We start from the raw sequence: 27,212 nt of genomic DNA on the forward strand, positions 1-27,212 counted from the left end.
CGGGTGCTCCAATTTTCTCCCACAGTCTAAAGATGTGCAGATTAGGTTAATTGGCCATGCTAAATTGACCATAGTGTCAGAGGATTAGCAAGGTAAATATGTGGGGTTGCAGGAGTAGGGTCTGGGTGGGATTGAGGTTGATGCAGACTCAATGGGCTGAACAGCCTCCTTCTGCACTGTAGGGATTCTATGGATTCTATGATGAATCTACACAAGATCATAGAAGACATGATTCAATTCACAAATGGGCAATGCCACAGATTCTGCCAATTGTTCTGGCTCAGGAAGGTTTTTCAAATTGCAATCATTTTCTTGCGCGTGCAGGTACTAGTTGGCACATTTTAATTTTGTTTCAGAAGTTTAATTTACAAAAAACTGATTAGTGTACACCAAAAAAAACTATTCAATGTATCAATATAGTTTTTTTTCAAAGCCATTTTTAATTATTTTAACTCCGATCACTCAGGTGGAGGTCTGGATACTCTGATTAGAACATAGAAAAGCTACAGCACAAACAGGCCCTTCGGCCCACAAGTTGCGCCGAACATGTCCCTACCTACTAGGTTTACCTATAACCCTCTATCTTACTAACTTCCATGTACTCACCCAGGAGTCTCTTAAAAGACCCTATCGAATCCGCCTCCACCACCACTACCTGCAGCCGATTCCACACACCCACCACCCTCTGAGTGAAAAACTTACCCCTAACATCTTCTCTGTACCTACTCCCCAGCACCCTAAACCTGTGAGCTCTTGTGGCAACCATTCCAGCCCTCGGTAAAAGCCTCTGAGAATCCACTCTATCAATACCTCTCAACAATCTTATACACCTCTATCAGGTCACCTCTCATCCTTCGCCTCTCCAAGGAGAAAAGACCGAGCTCTCTCAACCTATCCTCATAAGGCATGCCACCTAATCCAGGCAACATCCTTGAAAATCTCCTCTGCACCCTTTCTATGGCTTCCACATCCTTTCTGTAATGAGGCGACCAGAACTGGGCACAGTACTCCAGGTGGGGTCTGACCAGGATCCTATACAGCTGCAGCATTATCTCCCGATTTCTAAACTCAATTCCTCTATTGATGAAGGCCAGTGTTCCATACGCCCTCTTAATTACAGCCTCTACCTGCGACGCTGCTTTGAGCGTCCTATGAACCCGGACCCCAAGATCCTTCTGATCTTCCACACTGCCAAGCGTCTTACCTTTAATATTATATTCTTTCATCCTATTCAACCTGCCAAAATGAGCCACCACACACTTATCTGGGTTGAAGTCCATCTGCCACTTCTCCGCCCAGTCTTGCATCTTATCTATGTCTCGTTGCAACTGCTGACATCCCTCTACACTATCCACAACACCACCAACCTTTGTGTCATCAGCAAACTTGCCAACCCATCTTTCCACTTCCTCATCCAGGTCATTTATAAAAATCACAAAGAGCAAGGGTCCCAGAACAGATCCCTGGGGCACTCCACTGGTGACCGACCTCCATGCTGAAAGAGACCCATCTACAACCACTCTTTGCCTTCTGTGGGCAAGCCAGTTCTGAATCCACAAAGCAATGTCCCCTTGTATCCCATGCCCCTTCACTTTCTCAATAAACCTTGCATGGGGCATCTTATCAAAGGCCTTGCTGAAATCCATATTAACTACATCTACCGCTCTTCCCTCGTCTACGTGTCTAGTTACATCTTCAAAAAATTCAATTAGGCTCGTAAGGCATGATCTGCCTTGGACAAAGCCATGCTGGCTATTTCTGATCATACTATTCCTCTCCAGATGTTCATAAATCCTGCCTCTCAGGATCTTCTCCATCAACTTACCAACCACTGAGGTTAGACTCATCGGTCTATAATTTCCCGGGCTCTCTCTTCTCCCTTTCTTGAATAACGGAACCACATCCGCAATCCTCCAAAACCTCTCCCGTTTCCATTGATGACGCAAAGATCATCGCCAGAAGCTCAGCAATCTCTTCCCTCGCCTCCCAGTAACCTGGGGTACATCCCATCCAGTCCCGGTGATTTATCTAACTTGATGCTTTTCAAAAGCTCCAACACATCCTCTCCTCTAATGTCCACATGCTCAATCTTTTCAGTCCACTGCAAGTCTGCACTGCAACTACCAAGATCCTTTTCCAATGTAAATACTGAAGCAAAATATTCATGGAGTACCTCTGCTATTTCTACTGGTTCTATACAGACTTTCCCATCGTCACATTTGATAGGTTCTACTCCTTCACATCTTATCTTCTTGCTCTTAACATACTTGTAGAATGCCTTGGGGTGTTCCTTTATCCTGTCTGCCAAGGCCTTCTCATGACCCGTTCTTGCTCTTCTAATTTCCCTCTTAAGTTCCTTCCTACTAGTCGTATACTCTTCTAGATTTCCAACATTACCGAGCTCCCTGAACCTTTTGTAGGCTTTTCTTTTCTTGACTAAATCCGTTACAGCTTTCGTGCACCATGGTTCCTGTAACATACCATAACTCCCATCTCATTGGAACGTTGTTGTGCAGAGCTCCAGACAAATTTTCCTTGAAAATTTGCCACATTTCTTCTGTACATTTCCCCGAGAAAACCTCCTTCCAATTTATGCCTCTAATTTCCTGCCTAATAGCCTCATAATTGCCCTTACTCCAAATAAACACTTTCCTAGCTTGACTGATCCTATCTCTCTCCAATACTAATGTAAAAGAGATAGAGTTATGATCACTATCCCCAAAATGCTCTCCCACTGAGAGATCTGACACCTGCCCAGGTTCATTCCCTAATACCAAATCAAGTACAGCCTCTCCTCTTGTAGGCTTATCCACATATTGTGTCAGGAAGCCCTCCTGAACACACCTAACAAACTCCTCCCTATCTAAACCCCTTACCCTAGGGATATTCCAATCGATATTTGGGAAATTAAAATCTCCCATCACGACCACTCTGTTATTATCACATCTCTCCAGGATCTGCTTCCCAATCTGCTCCTCCACATCCCTGCTACTATTGGGCGGCCTATAGAAAACACCCAGTAAAGTTATTGACCCCTTGCTGTTGCGAACCTCCACCCACAGAGATTCCGTAGACAATCCTTCTGTGGCATCCATCTTTTCTACAGCTGTGACACTATCCCTGATCAACAGTGCCACTCCCCCACCTCTTTTGCCTCCTTCCCTGTCCCTCCTGAAACATCTGAAACCTAGCACTTGAAGTATCCAGTCCTGTCCCTGAGATAACCAAGTCTCTGTAATGGCCACCACATCATACTTCCAAGTCGTGATCCACGCTCCAAGCTCATCCATTTTGTTCACTACATTCCTTGCGTTAAAATACACACATCTGAACCCTTCAGTCTGAGCGCTCCCCTTCTCCGTCACCTGCCTATCCTCCCTCTGACACCGTCTACAAGCCCCTTTTATTTTTAAGCTAACCTCCTCTCTCCCAGTCACCTCATTTTGATTCCCACCCCCCAACCATTCTAGTTTAAACACTCCCCAGTAGCCTTAGCAAACCTTCCGGCCAGGATATTGGTCCCCCTGGGATTTAAGTGAAACCTGTCCTTTTTGTACAGGTCGCACCTGCCCCTAAAGAGGTCCCAATGATCCAGGAACCTGAATCCCTGACCCCTGCTCCAATCCCTCAGCCACGCATTTAGCCTCCACCTTATTCCGTTCCTTCCCTCACTGTCCCGTGGCACAGACAGCAATCCCGAGATTACTACCGTTGCGTTCCTTCTTAACTCCCTACCTAACTTCCTATATTCTCTTTTCATAACCCCTTCCCCTTTCCTGCCTATGTCAGTGGTACCAGTATGCACCACGACCTCTGGCTCCTCTCCCTCCCACTTCAGGATTTCTTGGATACGGTCAGAAACATCCCTGATCCCAGCACCAGGGAGGCAAACCACCATCCAATTATGTAAGATAAGATTATATAATTATAAAAGATTAGAAATGCTTATTTTTTGGTGGTCAACTCATTTAAGCTGTATCCATAAAACTGCATAATTTAATGGAAAGGAAGAAAATCATTACATTTCTATGATAAAAGCAAAATACTGCAGATACTGGAATCTGAAACAAAAACAGAAAATGCTGGAAAATCTCAGCAGGTCTGACAAAATCTGTGGAGAGACAATAGAGCCAACATTTCTATGACACTGTCTGACTGCAGTGATTCATTGAAGATTTAAAGTTTGTAATTACGCATGTTTATTTTAGCATAAACTTGAACCTGTAGCATAATGCATGTACTTTCGTCACAATTTCTCAATTGCACCCCTTTGTCTGTTGCAGATTTTGGAATTAAACCAATGGAATTTGATTAGACCAAATGCAAAATGGTCTATGGATTTTCAGGCTGTTATTTAATGCCTGACTATTTAGTGGGCTCGCAATAAATGTTCAGTTCTGAAAATAAAGCATTACCTGGAGATAGCCCTTTTTACACAGTTCCCGCCTGCAAGCTCTGCCATAGTGACTACTTGTGGAGGTCAAGTGCAAAAATGGTTTCCGGTGCAAAACAAATCCATAACATTATAGGCAGTCTTCTGAACCTTCAAAATTACTCATACTGCAAAGGACACCATCAACTTGCAATGATCCTCACTGCAAAGAGTCTAGCTACATATCCTGTAGCATGAAATTGATGGCACGATGAAATCCAGAACATTACCAAGACATCAAAAGTATAAAGATTTTGGTAAAATTGAGTCACCCTGGAAATGACTTTTTAAGACAGACTTCGGGACACAGAAATTTGCGTGCAATATATAAATATGTAATCTAGGCTACACAATGATTGTTGCAAGTAGAATTCTGCTCAGTTACATTGCTTTCTCAAAACTCAAATGTGCTCTTACCTCAAGACAGTCATTGAATAAGAATAAAGTGACTTGTTCACCTCGGTCACACAAGTCATCATCTAGTACAATAGTTTCCACTCGCTGGACAAGGTTGCGGTGAGATGACAGCAGGTTGGCCTAAACAAAAGGACAACATTTCTTAGTGAACAAGGCTTATCTTCAAAACATTGCATTTTTTTTTTTAAAAGTGTTTTACAATTTCAAGGTGTAAAGTATTACATGACCATTTCTCTCAAGCATTAGAAGGGGACAAATTGGAGGAATAAAAAAAAACTTCAAGCCATTTTTGTGAATTGACTCATCAGGTTATGGTGATTTTGAAATGATTAACATCCATGAAAATACATATAACTGCAATGTCAGTGGGAATAGTATAAATATAAGCTTTGTTCATGATCCCTGGAGCTACTGTTATAAAATCCTATCGGAGACCATCAATGTGCTTTCTTAAGTGAGGAAAATTAGAAGCATAACTGACAATTTCCCAAATACTTCAGTGTACACTACCCCACAGCGCCACCCCCAAAAAAATGCACCTGTACAAACGTGCTAGCAGCTTATGCACTTACAGGACAACCATCAACTTCATAGACAACATCAAAGATTTGTCGTTGACCTTCAGTTTTCCTTTTGTCTTCATTGATATGTCTAAAAACAATGACAATACACAAAACAAAATGAGGATCAGAAAATTTGCATGAACAAGGAATTATGATTAGTTATAGAAAAGAATGGGGCAGAAATGTTGATATTTTGACTTTGATCTAAGTGGAGAATTTATTTAATTTAACTTCTCAATATTAAAATAGTTTTAAGTCTGTTCATAATTTGGAACACTGATCAAAACAGGCAGTGTTTTTTCATATGCTCCACGTGATATTGTTTTATTTAGCACCTTCTGATTAGCAAGAAGTCTTCAAATTGAACCCATCGTTGTGGAATATTTTGAAACCTACCGGCTTTAGGGTTTGACCCAACTACCATCACAAATTCCAAAATAAAGTGTTTCTTCAAAACCAAAATATAGCCAGTTTCTATTTTCTGCAGAAAGCACTTAATCATTTCCACACACAGCATCATCAATGGTCAGCACACTTTCAGTAAAATATATCCCGTGCCTGAATGACTGCAGCTTCAACAACACTCAAAGCTTGACATTACCCAGGACAAAGCAGCCCACTACCATCTAGGACAAGGGCAGCAGATACATGGGACCATCACGTGGAAGTTCCCCTCCAAGCCACTTACCATCTCACTGGGTCAAAATCCTGGAGCTCCCAAACAGCATCTACACCACATGCACTGTGACAGTACAACAAGGCAGCTCACCATCTTCTCAATGGCAATTAGGGATGGGTAATAAATGCTGGCCTAGCCAGCGAAGCCCACATCCGTTGAATGAAAAATAATATCGGCAAAGGTGATGATGCACATTAAATATCAACATTTTTATCAATTCCTTCTTTAAGTTATCAAATGGTCTTAGGAGGTGTGGTTCACATCTCAAATGTCCACAGCTTAAATGCTGTCATAGCTTTTTGGATCAGGCATTAGAATAGGCCATATCTGTCTATTGAGTGGGTGCTATTCCAATGGTACTCCTGAGAGTTGTCACCAAAACAGATCAAGTAGTTATGTACTGTGTCAACCAAGTTGGTTATAAGGAATTTGGAGCATTAAAAAAAATCTAATAGCTTTTCATATCCCACCCATTTTGCACATTACACGAATTTGAATGTAGAATTGAAACACTGTCCTGATCAATTGACTACCAATGCATTAAGTCCCAAAGATATGTATAAAAACCCAAAACTTACGTCATGACTTCCTTTAGTAACTCAATAGCATTTTCCAAACTGACTTTATCAGGGTTGTCATCTGCAGTATGCTTCCTAAGGTCTAAACAAAAGATAAATTGGCTTGGCCGTTTACAATTATGAATGAAAGTTAATTTAAAATTCAAGTGATATCTGGTAGACATAGAAGTCAGTATCTCAGGCTAAGACACACTAGCCACATTCGTCTTTCCCACAAAATCTAACTCACACTTTAAGAATTGAGATTCAACGGTCTCGAGCCTTTTCCGTGGCTTTAAAAAAATTAAGATGTGTGCATGAACAAATTTTCAAATTTTATCTGTTCCATGATATCCACACATTGCAAAATTCTTTCTCAATGCAAACATACAAGATTGCAAGATGAAATTTGGTCTTTTTTGATCTAATTACACATGGATTTTGGTACAGATACGGGGTGGGACTCTTCCAAAAAAATTCTAAGTGTCGAATTCACATAAAAACTGGAGTAAATCCCGCTGGTTCTTTCAGTGGGATTTTCAAAATGAATCTCCCACACACTGTGCATTACAGAGTGCCCTAGTGTGAATCTTATTAAAAATCAGGGAACGGGGTCAATTCCTGTTGGAGAGGCCGGCAGTCTTGCACTGAGCGGGCCACGGCGCACAGGTCAATCTGTCAGCGCCGAGATCGACGCATGCGCAGTAGCCCCGCATTCCAGCCTCCTGATCGCTGGCCAGCTCAATCACTGGCCAACCCTGCATCGCTGGCTGTGTGACACCCACCCCCCCAACCATCTGTTTACCAGCCCCCCCCCCCACAAATGCCCAGCCCCGATCGCTGGCCTCCCTCCGAGTGCAGAGTGGGAGCGGGACTCCCCACTCCCAATGATTGCACCCCCCAGAGCCCCACCCCCTTGGCATGTCCAATGCCTGGTACAGTAAATAGTCTCACAACAGCAGGTTAAAGTCCAATAGGTTTATTTGGTAGCACAAGTTTTCGAAGCATTGCCCCTTCATCAGGTGGCCCTGGTGGGCAGTGACAGCACCTTGGGCATTGCCAGCACCTTGGGCATTGCCACTTTGCCTGCTGGGCAGTGTCAGGGGACCAGGCTGACACTGCCAAGCTGGAAATGCCCAGGAATACCCCCCTTACCCCCGACCTCCTGAGGGGCCTCCCTGGCCCCCCTTCATGCCAGCAGGGTCAGGCTGCCAGCTTCCCGCAAGTGGAGAGCTATTGTAAATCCTGCTGGAGTGAAACACTCCTGGCGGGGATGGAGGGGACAGACGCTAGCGGGCCCGGAGACTTCAGTCCTGGATCTGCTAATTAGATTAAAATCATAATTTAACTAAATTATAAAGCTCCACAACGATTTCTGGCATGGAGTTGACGGCACCGGAAACCTGGAGACCGTGACACCCAATGGGGAGCCTGCTAAACTGCCTCCACTTGAGTCTCTTGGCTCGCTGTGCTGCTAAAGCAGCGCAGGGGGGAGGGGTGGGGAGAGAGAAAAAAAAAATCACACCCACGATGTTAAAATAATTTAAAGTTTAGGTTATATGCACTCCTAAATGTTCAACGAACTTTTCGGACGGTCTCAGTACCATTCAATAGCAAGGCAACACTTGGCAACCTCTGTACAGGACGAATAAGCAGCTCAGCCAGGGTCTGGCGACCACATTCAGGTTTAGCTTGATTAATCTGTCAAAAGAATGAGAGTAATAACATTTTTAAATTTCTCATTATGAATTGATGAGACTAACGAGTCAAAATTTTAAAAGCTAAAAGCTTCATCACCACCAAGGCAATGAACAAAGAACAAAGAACAATACAGCACTGGAACAGGCCCTTCGGCCCTCCAAGCCCGTGCCGCTCCCTGGTCCAAACTAGACCATTCTTTTGTATCCCTCCATTCCCACTCCGTTCATATGGCTGTCTAGATAAGTCTTAAACGTTCCCAGTGTGTCTGCCTCCACCACCTTGCCTGGCAGCGCATTCCAGGCCCCCACCACCCTCTGTGTAAAATATGTCCTTCTGATATCTGTGTTAAACCTCCCCCCCTTCACCTTGAACCTATGACCCCTCGTGAACGTCACCACCGACCTGGGGAAAAGCTTCCCACCGTTCACCTTATCTATGCCTTTCATAATTTTATACACCTCTATTAAGTCTCCCCTCATCCTCCGTCTTTCCAGGGAGAACAACCCCAGTTTACCCAATCTCTCCTCATAACTAAGCCCCTCCATACCAGGCAACATCCTGGTAAACCTCCTCTGTACTCTCTCCAAAGCCTCCACGTCCTTCTGGTAGTGTGGCGACCAGAACTGGATGCAGTATTCCACATGCGGCCGAACCAATGTTCTATACATCTGCATCATCAGACCCCAACTTTTATACTCTATGCCCCGTCCTATAAAGGCAAGCATGCCATATGCCGCCTTCACCACCTTCTCCACCTGTGACGTCACCTTCAAGGATCTGTGGATTTGCACACCCAGGTCCCTCTGCGTATCTACACCCTTTATGGTTCTGCCATTTATCATATAGCTCCTCCCTACATTATTTCTACCAAAATGCATCACTTCGCATTTATCAGGATTGAACTCCATCTGCCATTTCTTTGCCCAAATTTCCAGCCTATCTATATCCTTCTGTAGCCTCTGACAATGCTCCTCACTACCTGCAAGTCCTGCCAATTTTGTGTCTTCCGCAAACTTACTGATCACCCCAGTTACACCTTCTTCTAGATCGTTTATATAAATCACAAACAGCAGAGGTTCCAATACAGAGCCCTGCGGAACACCACTAGTCACAGGCCTCCAGCCGGAAAAAGACCCTTCCACTACCACCCTCTGTCTTCTGTGACCAAGCCAGTTCTCCACCCATCTAGCCACCAACCCCTTTATCCCATGAGATCCAACCTTTTTCTCTAGCCTACCATGAAGTGGCACATGGTGTGCTGAGCTGCGAAGTTCTTCACAGTTCTACTGTACAGATATGTGAAGCAAAAGTAGATGTTTTCCTTTGCAACAGTGGAGAAACATCTTTTCAGAGGAAGGAAAATTGTATGAAACTTTTCATTCCAGCCATGTCACCCAGCAACCATTTTAAGAGATTAAAACAACAAATACTGGAATACCCAGCAAATCTGGCAGTATCGCAGAGGGAAAAACAGAGTTAATGTTTTGAGTCCATTATTACTCTTGTTCAGAGCTTGTTTATTTCAGATTTCCAGCACCTGCAGAATTTTGCTTTTTTAAAAACCATTTTAAGAGGCTTGCCAGGTGAAACCTTTGTATGTTGATTTTTTTTAAAGATAAAGCATTACTTTCATAGCAGCTTTAAGTGTGGACAAGTACATGAACTGGTCAATTCAAATCCTAATTGAATTCACTGACAATGGTTTCAGGTGAGTGCAAGGACATCTGCACTCTTCAGAAAGAGAATTAGAAAATCAGGATGTACAAATGCTTCAAATAAATCCCATACCTTCAAGAAGGCATGAAATCTTGGCTTTTGTCTTTCACACTTCCCAATAGTCTCTTTGCTCATTTCAAAAAAGTTCACAAATGGCGGATAGGTCTTCACCAAGTCCTTTGACTGAAAAAGAAGTTGTCAATTTCAATCCATTGCATAAATTTAAATCAAATGGCAATCTGTTATTTTGTTCTGTGACTGAAAAGTGTTCTACCTGGCACATGGGAGCTAAAACCTTCAAGGATGTTTTGTAATCTTGTAATTAAATACTTAAGGACTCCTTAGTGACGTACACCTCTACAAATCTTTAGGCTAATGAATCCTTCAGAATTTAACTAAGTTTATTATAACCCAGTTTGTCCAGATTGTAGCTCCAAGAGAAACCATTTAATTCAGGAAATCAAGAGTAGTTAAAAGCAGTAATGGGATGAGGGCATTATTGGCAAGGTCAGCACTTATTGCATGGGATAGCAGTGGTGAGCTGCCACTTGAACTACTGCAATTTATGCGTGCAAGTACATCCAAAGAATGCCATTTGAAGAGGGAGTTCCAGGACTTTGACCAGCAACAATGAAGGAATGGAAATATTTTTCCAAGTCAAGATGCTGTGTGAGTTGGAAGGGAACTTGGTGTTCCCATGCACTTGCTGCCCTTCTTTTAGCTGGTAGAGATCATAGGTTTGGGAGGGGTTTTCTGTTGAAGAACCCTTGAGTGGTTGCAGTCCAATCTTGTAGATGGTACACGTGGTGCACTAATGATGGAGGAATGCATGTTTGATATGGTCGGTGGATTGCCAATCAAGCAATCTATTCTGCCTTGGATGGTGTTGTGCTTCCCCAGACAGCACAAGGGGAGATTTTTCCATTATACTCTTGTCTTGTATCTTATAGGGGGGGTAACGTGAGTCATTCCCAGCACAATATGCACCTCTGATCTACTTTTGTAACTATTTATGTGATTGGTACATTTAGGTTACTGGCCAGCAGTTTCAAGGGGGTGGTTCATTGCCAAAGGGCGATTAGGACTGGGTAATAAAACTGCTGGTCTAGCCAGTGACACATCCCATCAAAAAAAATTATACCGTTGCATGTCAAGGAGGAACACTTAGACTCTCCCTTGATAGACAGAGCCCAGCCAACACAAATGTTATTTGCCACTTAGCCAGAGCTTGAATTTTATCAGGTTCCTGGTACATGCAAGCACAGATTGCTCCATTATCTCAGAAGTTATGAATGATACTGAACAATGCAATTATCAGCAAACTTATCCACTTTTGACCTTATGGAGGGAAAGTCATTGAAGCAGCAGCTAAAGATCATTGGGAACTACAGCAATGTCCAGAGAACTTCTGCAGTGACATTCTGTGGCTGAAAACCATAAATGACTTACCTTGTGCTAGGTACGATCGCAGCCAGGAGAGAGCTCTCTCCACCCCAATTCCCTCTGACATCAATTTTATGATGGCCAAGTATGGTTACTCATACCTTATCTTTGTCATTGAGCTCTTAGTCCATATTTGGACAAGCAGTAATAGGGTCTGAAGCAGATGCTCCTGGCAGAATTCAAACTAAGCATTGGTGATCAGGTTGCTGCTGAGCAAATGCTGCTGACAGAACCCAATGACAGCTTAAATAATTTTGTGGTGGAATTTGGCCATGTTGGATTTGTCCCACCAGCAAGCCCTCGGACGCTGATAGTGGAGGGTTCAACAATGGTAACGCCATTGAATGTCATTGAGCAAATGGTTAGATTCTCTCATTTAAATGGTTAATACCTAGCACTTTTGCAGTATGAAGCATTTACTTGCCATTTAACAACCCATGGCCTGAACTTTGTCCATATCTTGCTACATATGGGCAGAGACTGATTTAGTATTGAGTCATGATGAATGATGAACATTGCTGTTAATTGTACAAACATCTCCATTTCTGACCTTATGATGGAAAGACGGTCATTGATGAAGCACCTGAAGATGGTTGTGCTTAGGACATGATCCTGAGGAACTCTTGCAGTAAAGCCCCGGGATGGGGACGATTACCTCCAACAACCACAACCATCATCTTTTGGATTAGGTATGACTCCATCTAGTGGCAAACTTTCCTCCTTATGCCTATTGATTTCAGTTTTGTTCGGGCCCTTTGATGCTATATTCTGTCCAATACTACCTTGATGTAAAGGGCAATCACCTCACTTCTGGCATTCAGCTCGTTTGGACCAAGAGTGCAATGAGGTCAAGAGCATAGTGGACCTGGTAGAACCCAAACTGAGCAGTGAGCAGATTATTGCTGAGTAAATGCCGCTTGATAACACCGTCAACGACATCTTCCATCCCATTGCTGATGGCCGAGTGCAGACTGACAGGACGCTAATTCATTGGGTTGGATTTGTCCTGCTTTTTGTGGGCAGGACACCTGGGTAGATGCTGGCATTGTTGCTGTACTACAACAGCTTCACTAGTAATGTGGCTAGTTCTGCAGCATAGGTTTTCAGTACTATTACCTGAATGTTGTCAGGGCCCATAGCCTTTGCAGCATCCAGTGCATTCAGCATTTCTTGGTATCACGTGGATATTACTTGCCCTGCAGTCACGTTTAGTTGTCAAATGTGTATTTTTTTCCCTCTTTCCTTCCCTCCACCCCTGTACACAATTTCATCCAGAAATGATGAAATTAACATACTAATTACGAGTAGGCCACTTGACCCCTCAAGCTTGCTGGCGACTGATCCAATCGTAACCTCAACCCCTCATTCCTACCAACCTCCAATAATCTTTCACCTCCTTGTTACCCAATAATTTATCTAGCTCTGCCTTAAAAACATTTAAAAGACTCTGCTTCCACGGCCTTGCCAGGAAACAGATATTGCATTTAAACGTTGTATACAAATACAAGAGTTTCAGAAAGATATTTAACTTTCCCTCAGCTCACCAAATCTCCACACTCTGTTGAGGTGGTACTAATGAAAAGGCATCCTGTTCCCAACGGTCAGCCATCTCAAATTGACACAAAATCAAAAATCCTTTCATCAATATAACAGGAGATAAAATAAAACCCACAAAGTTTAAAAACTCCAATCTGTCTTTAAAGAAATCTTTCACTTTTCCTCCAAAAGATACTGATTTGTCTTAAATGTCAATCAGATAGCCCAGAGACATGCAACATATTACACAGCCAGCTGTTCTTCATAGAGAAGACCTTGCTAGCTAGCATTAACATCAAATCCTGTCCCCACCTGGAAATGGAACAGCAGTCAATCAAACTTGGTAATTTTTCCCCTTCCCTAGACAAGTGGCACTAGGCCAATCCCCTGCTGAGGTCAAATAGTACAGACTTGGCTTCAAAGGAATGCCAGTTCATTCCCTTGCCCACTAGGCCACCTCAGTTTTTCTTAAAGTAAACACTTTAATACTTACATATTTTTGGATAATGCCACCTATACTGTGGTGTTCTGACCAGTTTAAAATGAGTTCTTCAAGATCTGTCTATGGAAAGAAACAAAATAAAATGCCATTCACAAGTGTCATAAAGCAGTCACATTAAACATCTCAGTAGTCATGTGCCAATGTGACATTGATATTATAAAGTCCTCAACATAGAATCACTCTTTTCCAACGAGGGCAGCTTCAATGCGAGCTGTACAGAAACAAGCATTGTAGAGTATTCAAGATTCAAACTGGAGTGTGAAAATTGTCAGTAGTGCCAGTGATTTCAAACATTTATGCCAGATGTCAGAATCACGATCAGGATTAAGTATTGGTGCTTTTAGAAAACCCCTTGACAAAGGACTGCACAAATGGCTACAAAAATAAGGCTGAATCACATATATGAGGAGGTTGTTTCTTGATTGGGTAAGGAATGGATTACATTGCCTTAGATAGATAAATGGTAGCTGTTAGTGGGGGGGGGGGGGGGGGGGGGGGGAGGAGGAAGAGAGAAGCAGGTAGTGAAAGTGGCAATGGTGGCTATTTTGTGACCTCAGAGCTTTATCAGTGCTTTCTCAGTGAGGGGTCTTTACTGAACGGATTCTAAGATAGCAGCTGACAGAGATTGCCTCATGACAGAGGTCACCTGACTGTGGAAAGTCAAATAGCACATGTAAATCTGATTGTTTGCATTTTCAAACCCAGTCACTAATAGAACCCTGCTGCTGCTTTTTGTTTTTACCAATGATCTGAAAAGTGGTTTTGGAGACACTGCAACTCTGAGAATGATTACATGGTGAAAGAACCTTATATAATAGGTTAGAGATGGATCTAGATCCAATAGGGAAAATGGGCTTCTGGATGTCATATTTTTTAATATGCTGATGAAAGCAGGACAGATACAGCTTTGTCCGTCTCTGCAAATGATGCATAAAATATGCCTTATCTGATGGGATGAGTTATGCAAAACAAATCCTCAGTGGCTTTGCAGGGTCACTTTTTGATTGGGTAAAATGAAAGAATGAAGGGGCTCATGTAGCCAGTTTTGAATCCTGCCCAACAACAAGCTTGGTAACTTAATACTTAAAAAGAGGGCCCAGGTTGTTACACTTGGAAGGTGCAAGATGCTCACATCTGTAGATAATGGCACGATCATCTGTAATGACTGTGGGTAAACTTAGTCTCCAAGGCTCACTGGATGTCAGGTTTTATAAACAGTTACGCTTTGAACTGTTTAATTTCAAGATAGAATGGAGTTTGGGGTTGGAGAATAGCTAATTAGCATTCAACTTGGATACAAGGGCACGTGATTCATTTTGCCTCAGAGATGGGCTCTGCGGGGCAAGAGTCTATAGCAAGCCACTACAGTACTCCGTACAAGGTTTTTCTATACTAGCAGGCCAACCCTATGACCTGCACATGAAGTGGAGAAAATGCTGACTTTATTATTCAACAATGAGAATGCAGATGGGAGCTCAAGCTCAAAATGAAGACACCAAGTTTGAGGGGGTTTAAACAATGCTGGAAAATACACCTAGCTTTGGCTAGAAAGGGGAATCTCCAGGGTAACCCTCACCATGAAAGTCAGTCTGGGAACGAGAAGTCATTTGCCTGTGACAGTAAAATGTGGCCATCAGGAGCAGAAAATAACTCTGGACTGGTTCCAGAATAAAAGCGTCCTCTGAACCGTAAAGTGCAACTGTGGCAGGGGAGTTTTGGTCAGTTTAAGTCTTTAAATATGGAAACCTTCCCATAGCTTCGAGTTTAAGTTGCCAACTGAATGGTAGTAAGTTTAGTCTTACTAAAAGTCTTGAAATCTAGACATGAACATAAGAACTAGGAGCAGGAATAGCCCATCTAGCCTGCTCCGCCATTCAATAAGATCATGGCTGATCTTTTCGTGGACTCAGCTCCACCTACCCGCCCGCTCACCATAACCCTTAATTCCTTTGCTGTTCAAAAATGTATCTATCCTTGCCTTAAAAACATTCAATGAGGTAGCCTCAACTGCTTCACTGGGCAGGGAATTCCACAGATTCACAACCCTTCGGGTGAAGAAGTTCCTCCCCAATTCAGTCCTAAATCTGCTCCCTTTTATTTTGAGGCCAAACCCATTAGTTCTAGTTTCACCTGCCAGTGGAAACAACTTCCCTGCTTCTATCTTATCTATTCCCTTCATCTCATATGCTTCTATAAGATCTCCCCTCATTCTTCCGAATTCCAATGGGTATTGCCCCAGTCTACTCAGTCTCCCCATATAAGCCAATCCTCTCAACTCCGGAATCAACCCAGTGAATCTTCTCTGCACCCCCTCCAGTGCCAGTATATCCTTTCTCAAGTAAGGAGACCAAAACTGTACACAGTACTCCAGGTGTGGCCTCACCAGGACCTTATACAGCTGCAACAATCTCCTTGTTTTTAAGACCATAAGACCATAAGACATAGGAGCGGAAGTAAGGCCATTCGGCCCATCGAGTCCACTCCACCATTCAATCATGGTTGATTTCAACTCCATTTACCCGCTCTCTCCCCATAGCCCTTAATTCCTCGAGAAATCAAGAATTTATCAATTTCTGTCTTGAAGACGCTCAACGTCTCGGCCTCCACAGCCCTCTGTGGCAATGAATTCCACAGACCCACCACTCTCTGGCTGAAGAAATTTCTCCTCATCTCTGTTCTAAAGTGACTCCCTTTTATTCTAAGGCTGTGCCCCCGCGTCCTAGTCTCCCCTGTTAATGGAAACAACTTCCCTACGTCCATCCTATCTAAGCCGTTCATTATCTTGTAAGTTTCTATCAGATCTCCCCTCAACCTCCTAAACTCCAATGAATATAATCCCACGATCCTCAGACGTTCATCGTATGTCAGGCCTACCATTCCTGGGATCATCCGTGTGAATCTCCGCTGGACCCGCTCCAGTGCCAGTATGTCCTTCCTGAGGTGTGGGGCCCAAAATTGCTCACAGTACTCCAAATGGGGCCTAACCAGTGCTTTATAAAGCCTCAGAAGTACATCCCTGCTTTTGTATTCCAAGCCTCTTGAGATAAATGACAACATTACATTTTAAACCCCATCCCTCCAGCAATGAAGGACAACATTCCATTTGCCTTCTTAATTGCCTGCTGCACCTGCAAACCAACTTTTTGTGATTCATGCACAAGAACACCCAGGTCCCTCTGCACAGCAACATGCTGCAATTTTTACTATTTAAATAATAGTTTACTTTGCTGTTATTCCTACCAAAATGGATGACCTCACATTTACCAACATTGTACTGCATCTGCCAGACCCTTGCCCACTCACTTAAGACTATCTATATCCCTTTGCAGACCTGCAACATCCTCTGCACACTTTGCTCTGCCACTCATCTTAAGTGTCATCTGCTAATTTTGACTCACTACACTTGACCCCCAACTCCAAATCACCTATGTAAATCGTAAACAATTTCGGTCCAAACACTGGAAAATCAAATATCTTGCTAAAGGTTATTGGTCTCCAAAGGAATTGTAGCACACGCTTCAGTTTGAAGACGAGCAAAATTAGCAGTACAGGTTTTGAAAATTGTAAAGTAAAATTTGACTGAGCAACATACGGCATATTAAGACAAATGACCAAATTGCTTGAGTTTAAGAAGAATCTCAGGAGTGGTGGATAGAGGAGTTTAGGGGACAAAATCCAGAACAGTGGCACCGTGGTTAGCACTGCTGCCTCAGTACCAGGGACAGGTTCAATTTGGGTCACTGTCTGCATAGAATTTGCACATTCTCCCCAAGTCTGTGTGGGTTTCCTCTGGGTGCCCCGGTTTCGTCCCACAATTCAAAGATGTGCAGGTTAGGTTGACTGGGCATGCTAAATTGTCCGTTAGTGTCCCAAGATGTGTAGGTTAGAGGGATTAGTGGGGTTAGATGCTCTTTGAGAGTTGATGCAGACTTGATGGGCGAAATGGCCTACTTCTGCCTTATAGGAATTCCATGATTCTAACTTAGAACCTTGGCCAGCAAGGTAGAGCAATTAAAAATCAGGGATGCATTGACAAGTATAAAGGTGCATAGATATCAGAGGGTTGGAGGGCTAGAGGAACTTAGAGCAGTAGAAAGGGCAAGGCCCCATAGGTAATGTGGATGCGTGATCTGAGATTAGGCTCAGGGTCAAATATGATATTATGGTTAAGAGTCCATGGTCCAGTGTCATGACAATTGACAGGGTATGACGGAGTCAGCGTCAAGGACTGAAAGCAATGACTTCACTTTTCCTAGTACTCAACTGAAGGAAATGAAAATAAAATGCTGGAAAACCTCAGCGTGCCTGTTAGCATCTGTGGAGAGAGAGAGAGAGTTAACATTTTGAGCTCTGGAGAATCATATAGACTTGAAACATTAACTCTGTTTCGCTCTCCACAGATGCTGCCAGGCCTACTGAGCCTGGCATCATTTTCTGTTTTTATTTCAGATCTCCAGGATTCACAATATTTTGCTTTTACTTAATAGTAGAAAATGTTTGTTCATCCAGGACTGAATGCCAGCAACTGAGACAGAGCGAAAGTCGAGAGATGGAAGTGAGGTAGAGCCGAGTACTGTCAGTGCATGTGAAAACTAATGCTGTGGTTTCAGATGTCACTGATGGGTAGGACAGGGATGGGAAACAGGAGTATGTCATGGATAGACCCTCAGGAGACATAGGTAACTGCGAAAGTCAGAAGTGAAGCGGCGATTCTCTGGCTAGAAGTAAAATGGTTAGAACGATCCAGGAGAATGTTGTCCCAGTTAGCTGAATGACAGTGGAAAAGCACTGGAGAAGGAAGGGTGGTCAAACATGTCAAACACTGCAGTCAGGTCGAGACCTTTATCATCCTCATGAAAAGATGCAATCTGTGACTTGATAAAAGCAATGGGAAGCAAAAAAAGAGAGAAGTTGGGTGGTCAGCAGTTTGCTGAGAAGAGGTTCAAGGGAGCAAGAGCAAATCCAGTGGACAAATGGATACTGCACCAGGGGAAATCAGAGAGAAATTAGTAAGTTGAGGGGTAAGATAGGGGGTAACTTTATGAGGAACTATAGTCTGCTGGGCGACAATGGTCAAAGTAGCTGCTCAAGTGGTCTCAATCAGGAGGATCAAGGAGGATAGGAAGGAAATTAACTCAAGGGTATGATTGAGATGGAGGGGCTGAGATAAAAAAGTAGTGAAGATATCTTAGACCAACTTTATTAAATAAAAAACAACAACATTTGCGGGGGCTGTAGAGAGCAATGATTATAAATGAGAAGTGAGAGGAGTAGAACAAGGTGAGATGCTCAAGAGGAGGAAGTGCCAGAGAGCTGGTGTGCCAACAGGTCCATTGGCAGAGTCCACAGGATCCACACTGAGTGGGGTTTTGGGCAAAGAGATTGGCAAAATTGGGTCCCTGTGGATATGCTAGATAACAAGGTTGGCAAGAGAGAGCAAGATGGAGCAGTTGAGATTGCCAGTGATGAATGCTGCAATAGCTCCTTGGAGAATGGCAAGGGAAATGGGAAAGCTGCAGGTTTATTCAAGGAGACACGAGGAGAGATTGGTTCAAGTGGGCCTGTATTCATTAGAGTTTAGAAATATGAAAAGAGATCCGATTGAAATATATAAAATTCTAACAGCGCTGGACAGACTAGATGCAGGGAGGATGCCTTCCATGGTTGGGGAATCTAGAATCAGGGGACACAATCTCAAGGTACAGGGTAGACCATTTAGGACTGAGATGAGGAAAAGCTTCTTCTCGCCCGAAGGGTAGTGAACTTGTGGAATTCTCTACCACAGAAGGCTGGGAGGCCAGGTCACAATGTATTCAAGAAAGAGATAGATTTGTTTTAAAATTTTAATGGCATGAAGGAGTATGATGAAAAAGCAGGAATATGGCATTGAGATAGAGGGTCAGCCAAGATCATATTGAATGGAGGAACAGGTTCGAAAGGCCTACTCCTAGTTTCTATGACCAACTCAGGAATGACAGCAGGAGGATAGGAAGACTGAAGGGTTGGTGGGGAGTGCAGTGAAAAACAAGCACCTGAGGAAAGGAGAAATGAGTGGAGGCATGACAGGAGGGAGAGGTCTAGATGGATTAAAGAGAAATGTAAACAAAGGGGATGTGGTATGAGAGGGGGCTTGGGAATTGAAACCGATGGACTATAGTCCAGAGCAGCAGTCAAAATGCACAGGTGAACAGAGAAAAATAGGCCTTGTTACATATAAATTAGTATGCATAAAATAGAGTAGTAAAATGGGAGACAAAAAACATTTGGAGGGAGTCAGACATACCGTGGTGGGATAAAGTTGACATAGATAGGGTGGAGTTGGGACAGATCATCAACAAACTATTGTCCAAGTTAAAGACAGGTGTGGCAGAGGACTGCAATTCAAAAGCTCTCGGAAGCATAGAGAATCAAATGAAACACTGACAGAGGTACTTGTGGGCAAAGATAGGTCCAGGAACTGTGAAGAATCAGTCATGGGGCAGAAAAATAATGGCAAAGGTCAAAGTGTACTTGAGTCTTGGCAAATGAATCTGTGGCCAGGAACAGATTGCAGCTGAAATTGAAAAACAATAGAACCCAGTAGTCCAATCACATGCTCTACAGGGAACAGCAGTGGTGGGGGAAAGGGATGTAAACTGATCAGTTATTTTAAGCTGGTGATATTTTAACAGAACAACAAATTGGAAACAGCAGCTGAGTAATATAGTTTGGTGTTCAAAGTCCAAGGATTAGGAAGTAAAATCTCAGCGACACTACAGGTATGAAAACCAGAAGCAAATAAAGAGCTCCTCGGCAGATCGTCCAGGAGCCATCTCAACATGCAGCCCACCAGACCGTCCTCAAAATGCTGTCCCATTCCAAGCTCCATTTGCAATTGCAGCCCTAACATTTCAGTTACTGTCTCCCAGGTAAGTCGCTTTACTTTTATTCTCTCTCTTGCCCTACCCGCCCCCCCCCCCCCCAAAAGCCACATATTCTCAACCCTTTGAAGAATTTTTTTTCTTCCAACAACCCATTTCATCATGCCTCACTGATTCGCAACCACGTCCCTCAATCACACACGAGACTGAACATAAAATCTGATTTCAAGAAGCTTATTTCAATTTCTGGAAATTAAGGTAAACAGAATCACATTTGCAGTGCATGTTCGAAGAAGTGTTTTCACAGGTATGCCTGAAAAGTAATAGACTTAAAAGATTTTTAGTCCATGAACATTCGTGTCTACTCACCAGCTACAATGCATGTTTGAAAATGAAAGATGACAAACAGCAAAAAAGATCCACATGCTGCCCACCGCTTGAAAATTGCAAATGGCACATATACTTTAAAATGAAAAAGTATTAATTTGTATTTGGATGTGTATTAATTGGATTCAGTCATGATGGAGTGGTGAACAAGAAACTGGGTTTTAAAATTGCCATTTTTGCCTCCAAGTTCACATCAGCACATTACAAAAGACTATTGCTTGTGCAAACTATTGATCATTTCCTCCTAGTGCATTCCTTAAGTTAGTTCACTTAGATATATCTGATAAAATATTTTCCTGTATTTTCTGCTGCATTTTATCAAGACAATCTGATGACCTGACACCAGAGGATTAAAGAACATACATGCATTTAAAGTTGCTCAAGTTAAAACAAAACAGATTAATATTTACAGAAGTCATGTTAGTCAACTAACTTTTAAAATCTTCATGACCTGGGTATTGCTACCTCATTCAGAACCATGCTGCCTCAGTATTTTATGTGCAAAAATTACTTACCTTAATTTTAATGTGCACATCCAAAATATCTGGAATACTGCCAAAAATTGTTTTTATTTCTTCCTGAGCAAGAATAGGTCCTCCAAGTTGACCTTCTTTTTCCAAAGGAACCTTAAATAACTGAAAGTATAGACAATTAAAATATTCTCAACATAATGGCTGGATTTTTAAAAAAATGATATATTTACAATTGAGCGGGTGAAATAGAAAATGCAAAGTGCACAATCTGCTCTGTATTAATATTGAATACAACTGGATTCACTTTGCACAGATATCGTAATCCACCATTGAACTCTCATACGCCCACATTATAAGTGGGAACATGCATCAGCCAATGCCACTTACTATGGTCATAAGCTTATATGTCCATAGTAAGGAAACCCATGTCTTTTTCCTGCACCAGAAGAGGAGAGTCAATCTGAACCTTGTGCCTTAATGAACCAACTGGACTAGTTAATGTTCCTTCAAGGATCAGTGTCAAAAGATTATGGATTCTTGTGAAAACTTGGAGTATTTGAAAGTTATTAATCCCATTGAGTAGACAATCAAAGCCACTTTTTGTCCCCAACAGCAATATTATTTTAAATCTTCCATTGGATACCAATCAGAATCCTACATTGCATAAGGAGGCCATTCGGCCCATCGAGTCTGCACCAACCACAATCCCACCCAGGCCCTATCCCCATAACCCCATGCATTTACCCTAGTTGCTCCTAAGGGCCAATTTAGCATGGCCAATGCACCTAACCCACACATCTTTAGACTGTGGGAGGAAACCGGAGCACCCGGAGGAAACCCATGCAGAGACAGGGAGAATGTGCAAACTCCATACAGACAGTGACCCAAGCTGGGAATCGAACCCAGGCCCCTGTGAGGCAGCAGCGCTAACCACTGTGCCACCCAATCTTAGCAGTCAAAGCAAATTATGTCTTGAATAGAAGCAGAAACATAAAAAGGAGTTCAAATGCCATCAAAAATTAGTAACAGCAATTATATAGGTTAAAAAAGCCAATTTCAGAAAGAATGTGCATTTATATAGTATTTTTATGACCTCATGATATCCCAAAATGTGTTAAAGCCAGTAATATATTACTATCTCTGAAGTATATTGGCTGCTGCTGCTGCTAAGTGGAGCACAGCAAGATAATAATGATATAAATCCATTAATGTTGGTGGAGTGATAAATAAAAGCTAGGACATGACCATTCCTGCTCTTCATGAATAATGCTGTTGCATCTACTAGAGAGCAAGCATGGCTTCAGTTTGATGCCTAATCCAAAAGGCATCATTTCCAATACTGGTAACTCCATTCTGCACTGAAGTGCCAGCTTACATTATGTGCTCACATTGCTGGAACAGGAACGCAGACAAGAGAGCTATAAATAAGGCTGACACCCAATAGAGCAATGGCTGAGGTTATTACTGCCCTTTGACTATTGAGTTCCTTTTGAGTTTTTAAACGGAAGCATAACAATATATGTGACTGCCAATTCTGTATCAAGATAGGTGTAGACTGCTTACATTCTGCAAAAACCAAGACAGCAAATATTGTGTGTTGATGCAAGGTAGGTACATCCACTTCAACCCAAAAAAACAAAAATATAATTTCTATTTATTTAAACTGCAGAAAATATTTAGTACCGTGGACTAATGTGATTTAATTAAAATGCAAGAGAATATAGATACAGACATGAGGTAGGGGAGGAAAAGACTCTCAATGATCACTATCATGCTTCAAAATACAGTGATCCAACAACAACCTTACAATTATACAGTGTATTTTTAACAAAATAAAACGTCCAAGGTGCTTCACAAAATGGGGTACTAAACCACATAAGCTGACTTGGTCAGATAACCAAATGCTTGGTGACACAAGCAGGTTTCAAAGGGCATGTAAAAAGGAGGAAATTCAGCAGTTTAGGACCTAGGCAATTGAAGGCTCAGCCACCAATGGTGGGGTGATTAAAATCGTGGATGCTCAAGAAACCAGGATTAGATCAATGCAGATGATATCTCAGAGTTGCAGGGCTGGAGATTACAGAGATGAGCAAGGGCAAAGCCAGGGAGGGAATGGAAATAAGGATGAGAATTTAAAAATTAAGACATTGCTTGACAAGGAGCCAATGTAGGTCACTCGAGCAGAAGGGATCGATGAATAGGACTGAATGTAAGTTAAGATAGGGCAATGGAGTTTTGGATGATTGAGTTTCCAGAGGGTAGAAGCCAGTGAAAGGTTGAGAGATGCCCAGCGGCCTTTTTTTGGTTGCACTGTGGATACTTTATTTCCAGCATAAATCACAAAAACATACATAAATTAGCCTACCTGAATAATAGTAGTTAAAATGTCTACATAGTTGCTTTCTGTCTGGTACAGCTCCATTGCAACCTGCCACCGAGCAGACTGCTTTGCAGGAGCAGCTGCGTAGCATTTTGACGGTCTGATGCTAGACTTGGGTGTTTCTGTAGAAGAGGGGAGAATAAAGGCTTTGTTTCCTCTCATCTAAAACAGGCAGGTCAACCTCCATAGTTTCCACCTCCAAGGAGGCAGGAAAATATCTTCAAAATTGTGACATTTCATAAAAGCACAAACTTATTATTCTGCACCAAATACAAAATTGAAAAGGACAGAACTCATCACCTTAAATGAATTTAACTTAACAATCTTAAATTATTTTGTACAAAAAATGCCGTGAACAGCATTACAATTTTTTTTATTGGTAGTATCACATACTGGGGAACATTTGTACCTTCACTATAAAGTGCACTGACATCCCAAAAAGTAAAGCTTTGAGCCTCAGAACATTCAGAGGCTGAGGACATTTCTACATCCTCCAGGTTTTCAATCATGATGCTTTGTTGAAATTCATCATTTCTGCTTTTCTGAAAGTATTGCTGCATTTGCTCATCAGGTAATGCCACCTCTAATTCTAGATATCCTGTCTTAATCACATTGGAAAATGCTCCATTATGACGTTTTTGTAATAAGTCAAAATCTCCATCTTTATCTGAACTGTCATGTGTTGAAAGCTTCTTCTGATCACAAGATTCAGCATCCACAGTTTTGGCAGAGGTATTCTGTTGAAACTCTGTCAATTTAATTTTGATCACTTGTGAAATGTCAGTAGCCTTCCTAAAGTTTGCTATATTATCCACTGCATTATTTTTCTGTGGTACAAGTCCTTCATCTACCTGACCATCAAAGTTTGCTGAAGGGCAGACAGAAGCATCCATTTCAATCACAGTGTCGCTGCACAAGACATTATTTATCTCAATTCGCGGAAATTCTACAAAAGCTTGTCTTTGAAAAGTTTCTCCTTCTGCTGCTTCATTTCTACCCTCAGGTGTATCTTCAAGCTCAAGAGCTAATTTTACCTCTGGAGTGCTAATGGGGGAACTAATAGTGTAATTCTCACATCCTTCTTTCTTTTGCTGAAGAAATTCTAGAAATTTGGCATGTTGTTCTATTTCTGAGCTGGTATGACCAATGAACTTCCCAGATTTTTTTCCATTTTTTAGCCATCTCTGAACTCTCCAGTTATGGATCGGTTTGCCAACTTGAACAAATGGACCCAGCTGTCTATCATTTTTTCTATGCCTCTTTACTATCCTGTTCATTTCATACTCTGAAAGACAAAACAAAATAACTGAATAAAATAGCATTTGCTGGTTATTCTTTCCTTATGTGCTTCAGTTTTAAACGTTATGAATTTATTCAATTTTCAGGCTGTGCACAATATATTTTGCTGCTTTCTCAATAGAATCCAACTAATGAAATTATAAGAAGGAGTGATACAAATAGTGCAATGGACTGTCAAAAGCATTTAACATATGCCAAGTTCATTAAAAAGACATTGGTGCCTCAGATACAAAAATACAAAATACAGCTGAGCATGATAAAGTAGAAATTAGTGGCAAATGTTTAATTTCCCAGATTGTGGAAGGGAGTTTGTACGTGATAAAAGAAAGAAACTTGCATTAATACAGCACCTTTGAAAATCTCAGAAACAATATACATGAAATGATACAGAAGTGCAGGATCACAGACTGGATATGTACGTATGTAAATCTTAGAAGGTAGAAGTTGAGAAGGCTGTTTAAAGTATGTAAGACCTTGATGTTATTAATAGGGGAGCAAATGGAAGTAGTGCTAAACTATTCTATAAAACACTAGTTAGACCTCAAGCTGCATTAGTGTCTGTAGTGAGCATCACACTTTTACAACAGATGTCAAGAGCTTAGAAAGTGCAGAACAGACTTGCTACAATGGTACCAACGAGAAGAGATGGAAAAAAAAGAGAAAGGAGAGGTCTTCAAAATCATGAAGAATTTTAAAAGAATAAATGGGGGGAAAACTGTTTCCAGTAGCAGAAGGGTCAGTAATCTCAGGTTACAGATGTATGACAATTGGCAAAATAATGAGGTCCACATGACTGGCAAAATGTTGAAAGGGTAGTGAAAACAAATTCAATAGCAAGTTTGCAAAGGGAATTGAGTAAATAATTTGAAGCAAAGATACAAATCAACAGGGCTATGGGGGAAAGAGCAGGCTTGAGACACCAATTGAATAGCTCTGACGGAAGAGCCAACACAGGCAAAAATGGTGTGTTAAATCATTTTATGATTCTAAAAACATTTATTCATCTTGATAGAACATAATCTGTTAACCCACCTCCGCAGGAGTCTGGCGTGTTAGAGATGTCTAACAGAGATCCCAGTGAAATGGAAGCTTCTGCTGAAGGCCTTTTGCGTGGAGGGAAAGGTGAGAAGTTGTCAGTCTCTCTTGTAAACTGGGACAGTGTATCACGCAAGCGGCGCCTCTTGCGCATGCTATTTGGTGTGCTCAATGAAAGCAAAGACACAGATGTCTTAAGCGTTGGACTTTCAGACTGTAATTAGAAACAAAGTTCTTTTTTCAGTCAAACACATTTCCAGAAAAGAAAAACGTGCACAAATGTAGTTAGATAGAATTTGGTGTACCTCTTCAAACAAGTACATTGATTCTCCAGCTCTGGCATCCATCTGTATACTTCCCCAAAACCACTAAAATGAAGACAAACTTTTATTAGTAATCTACACTGGAGAACAAAATCTAAACTATGTTAACTGGTGTCAATTTAGCTCAAATTAAATCCATGATTAATCAAAATTGGCACATTAAACCACAAAATAATGCAACACGACTTAAACACTCTTAGAAAGCCTGATTTCAGTTGTCCCACTGGGGAAGCATATCAACAAAGATATAAAAGACAGATACAACCATCTCAAACTGCTATCAATGACTGCCACTGAAAGACAACCACAACCCCAAAGTTTATCTGCTTTCATTCATCAGAGACCCAGAGGAGAAAACAACAAGGGGCCACGGGGGAAGTGGGGATTCATTTAACACCTTAATCCAAAGCTGCTACACCTTCATTATTGGAACTTTCTATTTAGACTAGATTTTCTTTTTACCTTAGATTAAGAGATTTCTCACCTCCTGTCTTACAACAAACAGCTTTTTGAAGGGTTCAAATGGTAGCTGTTTTATTGTATCCTCCACCACAAGATGAGTACACATTTCATCACCAAGAGACAGGTATCTTCCTCCTGAAAAGGGGCAACAAGTTGTCAAATGTGTTACTTACAATACTAGATCTTCCAAACCATTGCTCAGATAGTCCACAGCTTTGAGCAGAGTTTCTAAAAAAAAACTTTCAAATATCAGACCCACTGTGAAATGCCAAAGCTTGGCTTCTTCAATGCTTTACAATGCTCCCAAATCCTGGAATCATATTTTAAAAATAAACAATAGTTAAGTGAGGAATGAGAAATGACCTTCAAAGGATGAGACATTAAAAAAAGTTAAGTTAGAGGTGGATGCTGAGAAGGAATTTTCTAGTAAAGAAAAAGAATTAAGAT

General features: G+C 41.8%; 1 protein-coding gene across 2 annotated transcripts in view; it reads right to left on the bottom strand.

The window, feature by feature from the left end:
* Positions 1 to 27,212, bottom strand: part of ect2 (epithelial cell transforming 2) — a 68,536-nt gene that overhangs the window by 20,213 nt on the left and 21,111 nt on the right. The window contains exons 8-18 of one of the 2 annotated variants that reach the window (XM_078202248.1): positions 26,788 to 26,900; positions 26,286 to 26,348; positions 25,978 to 26,194; positions 23,632 to 23,768; positions 21,309 to 21,428; positions 13,538 to 13,606; positions 10,138 to 10,248; positions 8,253 to 8,349; positions 6,670 to 6,751; positions 5,422 to 5,500; positions 4,850 to 4,969 (exon numbers count right to left, since the gene is read on the bottom strand). In XM_078202248.1, the coding sequence (XP_078058374.1) occupies positions 4,850 to 4,969; positions 5,422 to 5,500; positions 6,670 to 6,751; positions 8,253 to 8,349; positions 10,138 to 10,248; positions 13,538 to 13,606; positions 21,309 to 21,428; positions 23,632 to 23,768; positions 25,978 to 26,194; positions 26,286 to 26,348; positions 26,788 to 26,900 (1,208 nt within the window). The remainder of the gene's footprint in view (positions 1 to 4,849; positions 4,970 to 5,421; positions 5,501 to 6,669; positions 6,752 to 8,252; positions 8,350 to 10,137; positions 10,249 to 13,537; positions 13,607 to 21,308; positions 21,429 to 23,631; positions 23,769 to 25,977; positions 26,195 to 26,285; positions 26,349 to 26,787; positions 26,901 to 27,212) is intronic. The other variant, XR_013496036.1, reaches the window with a different exon arrangement.

Source organism: Mustelus asterias, chromosome 3, assembly GCF_964213995.1.
Source record: "Mustelus asterias chromosome 3, sMusAst1.hap1.1, whole genome shotgun sequence".
Classification (NCBI taxonomy): Eukaryota; Metazoa; Chordata; class Chondrichthyes; order Carcharhiniformes; family Triakidae; genus Mustelus; species Mustelus asterias.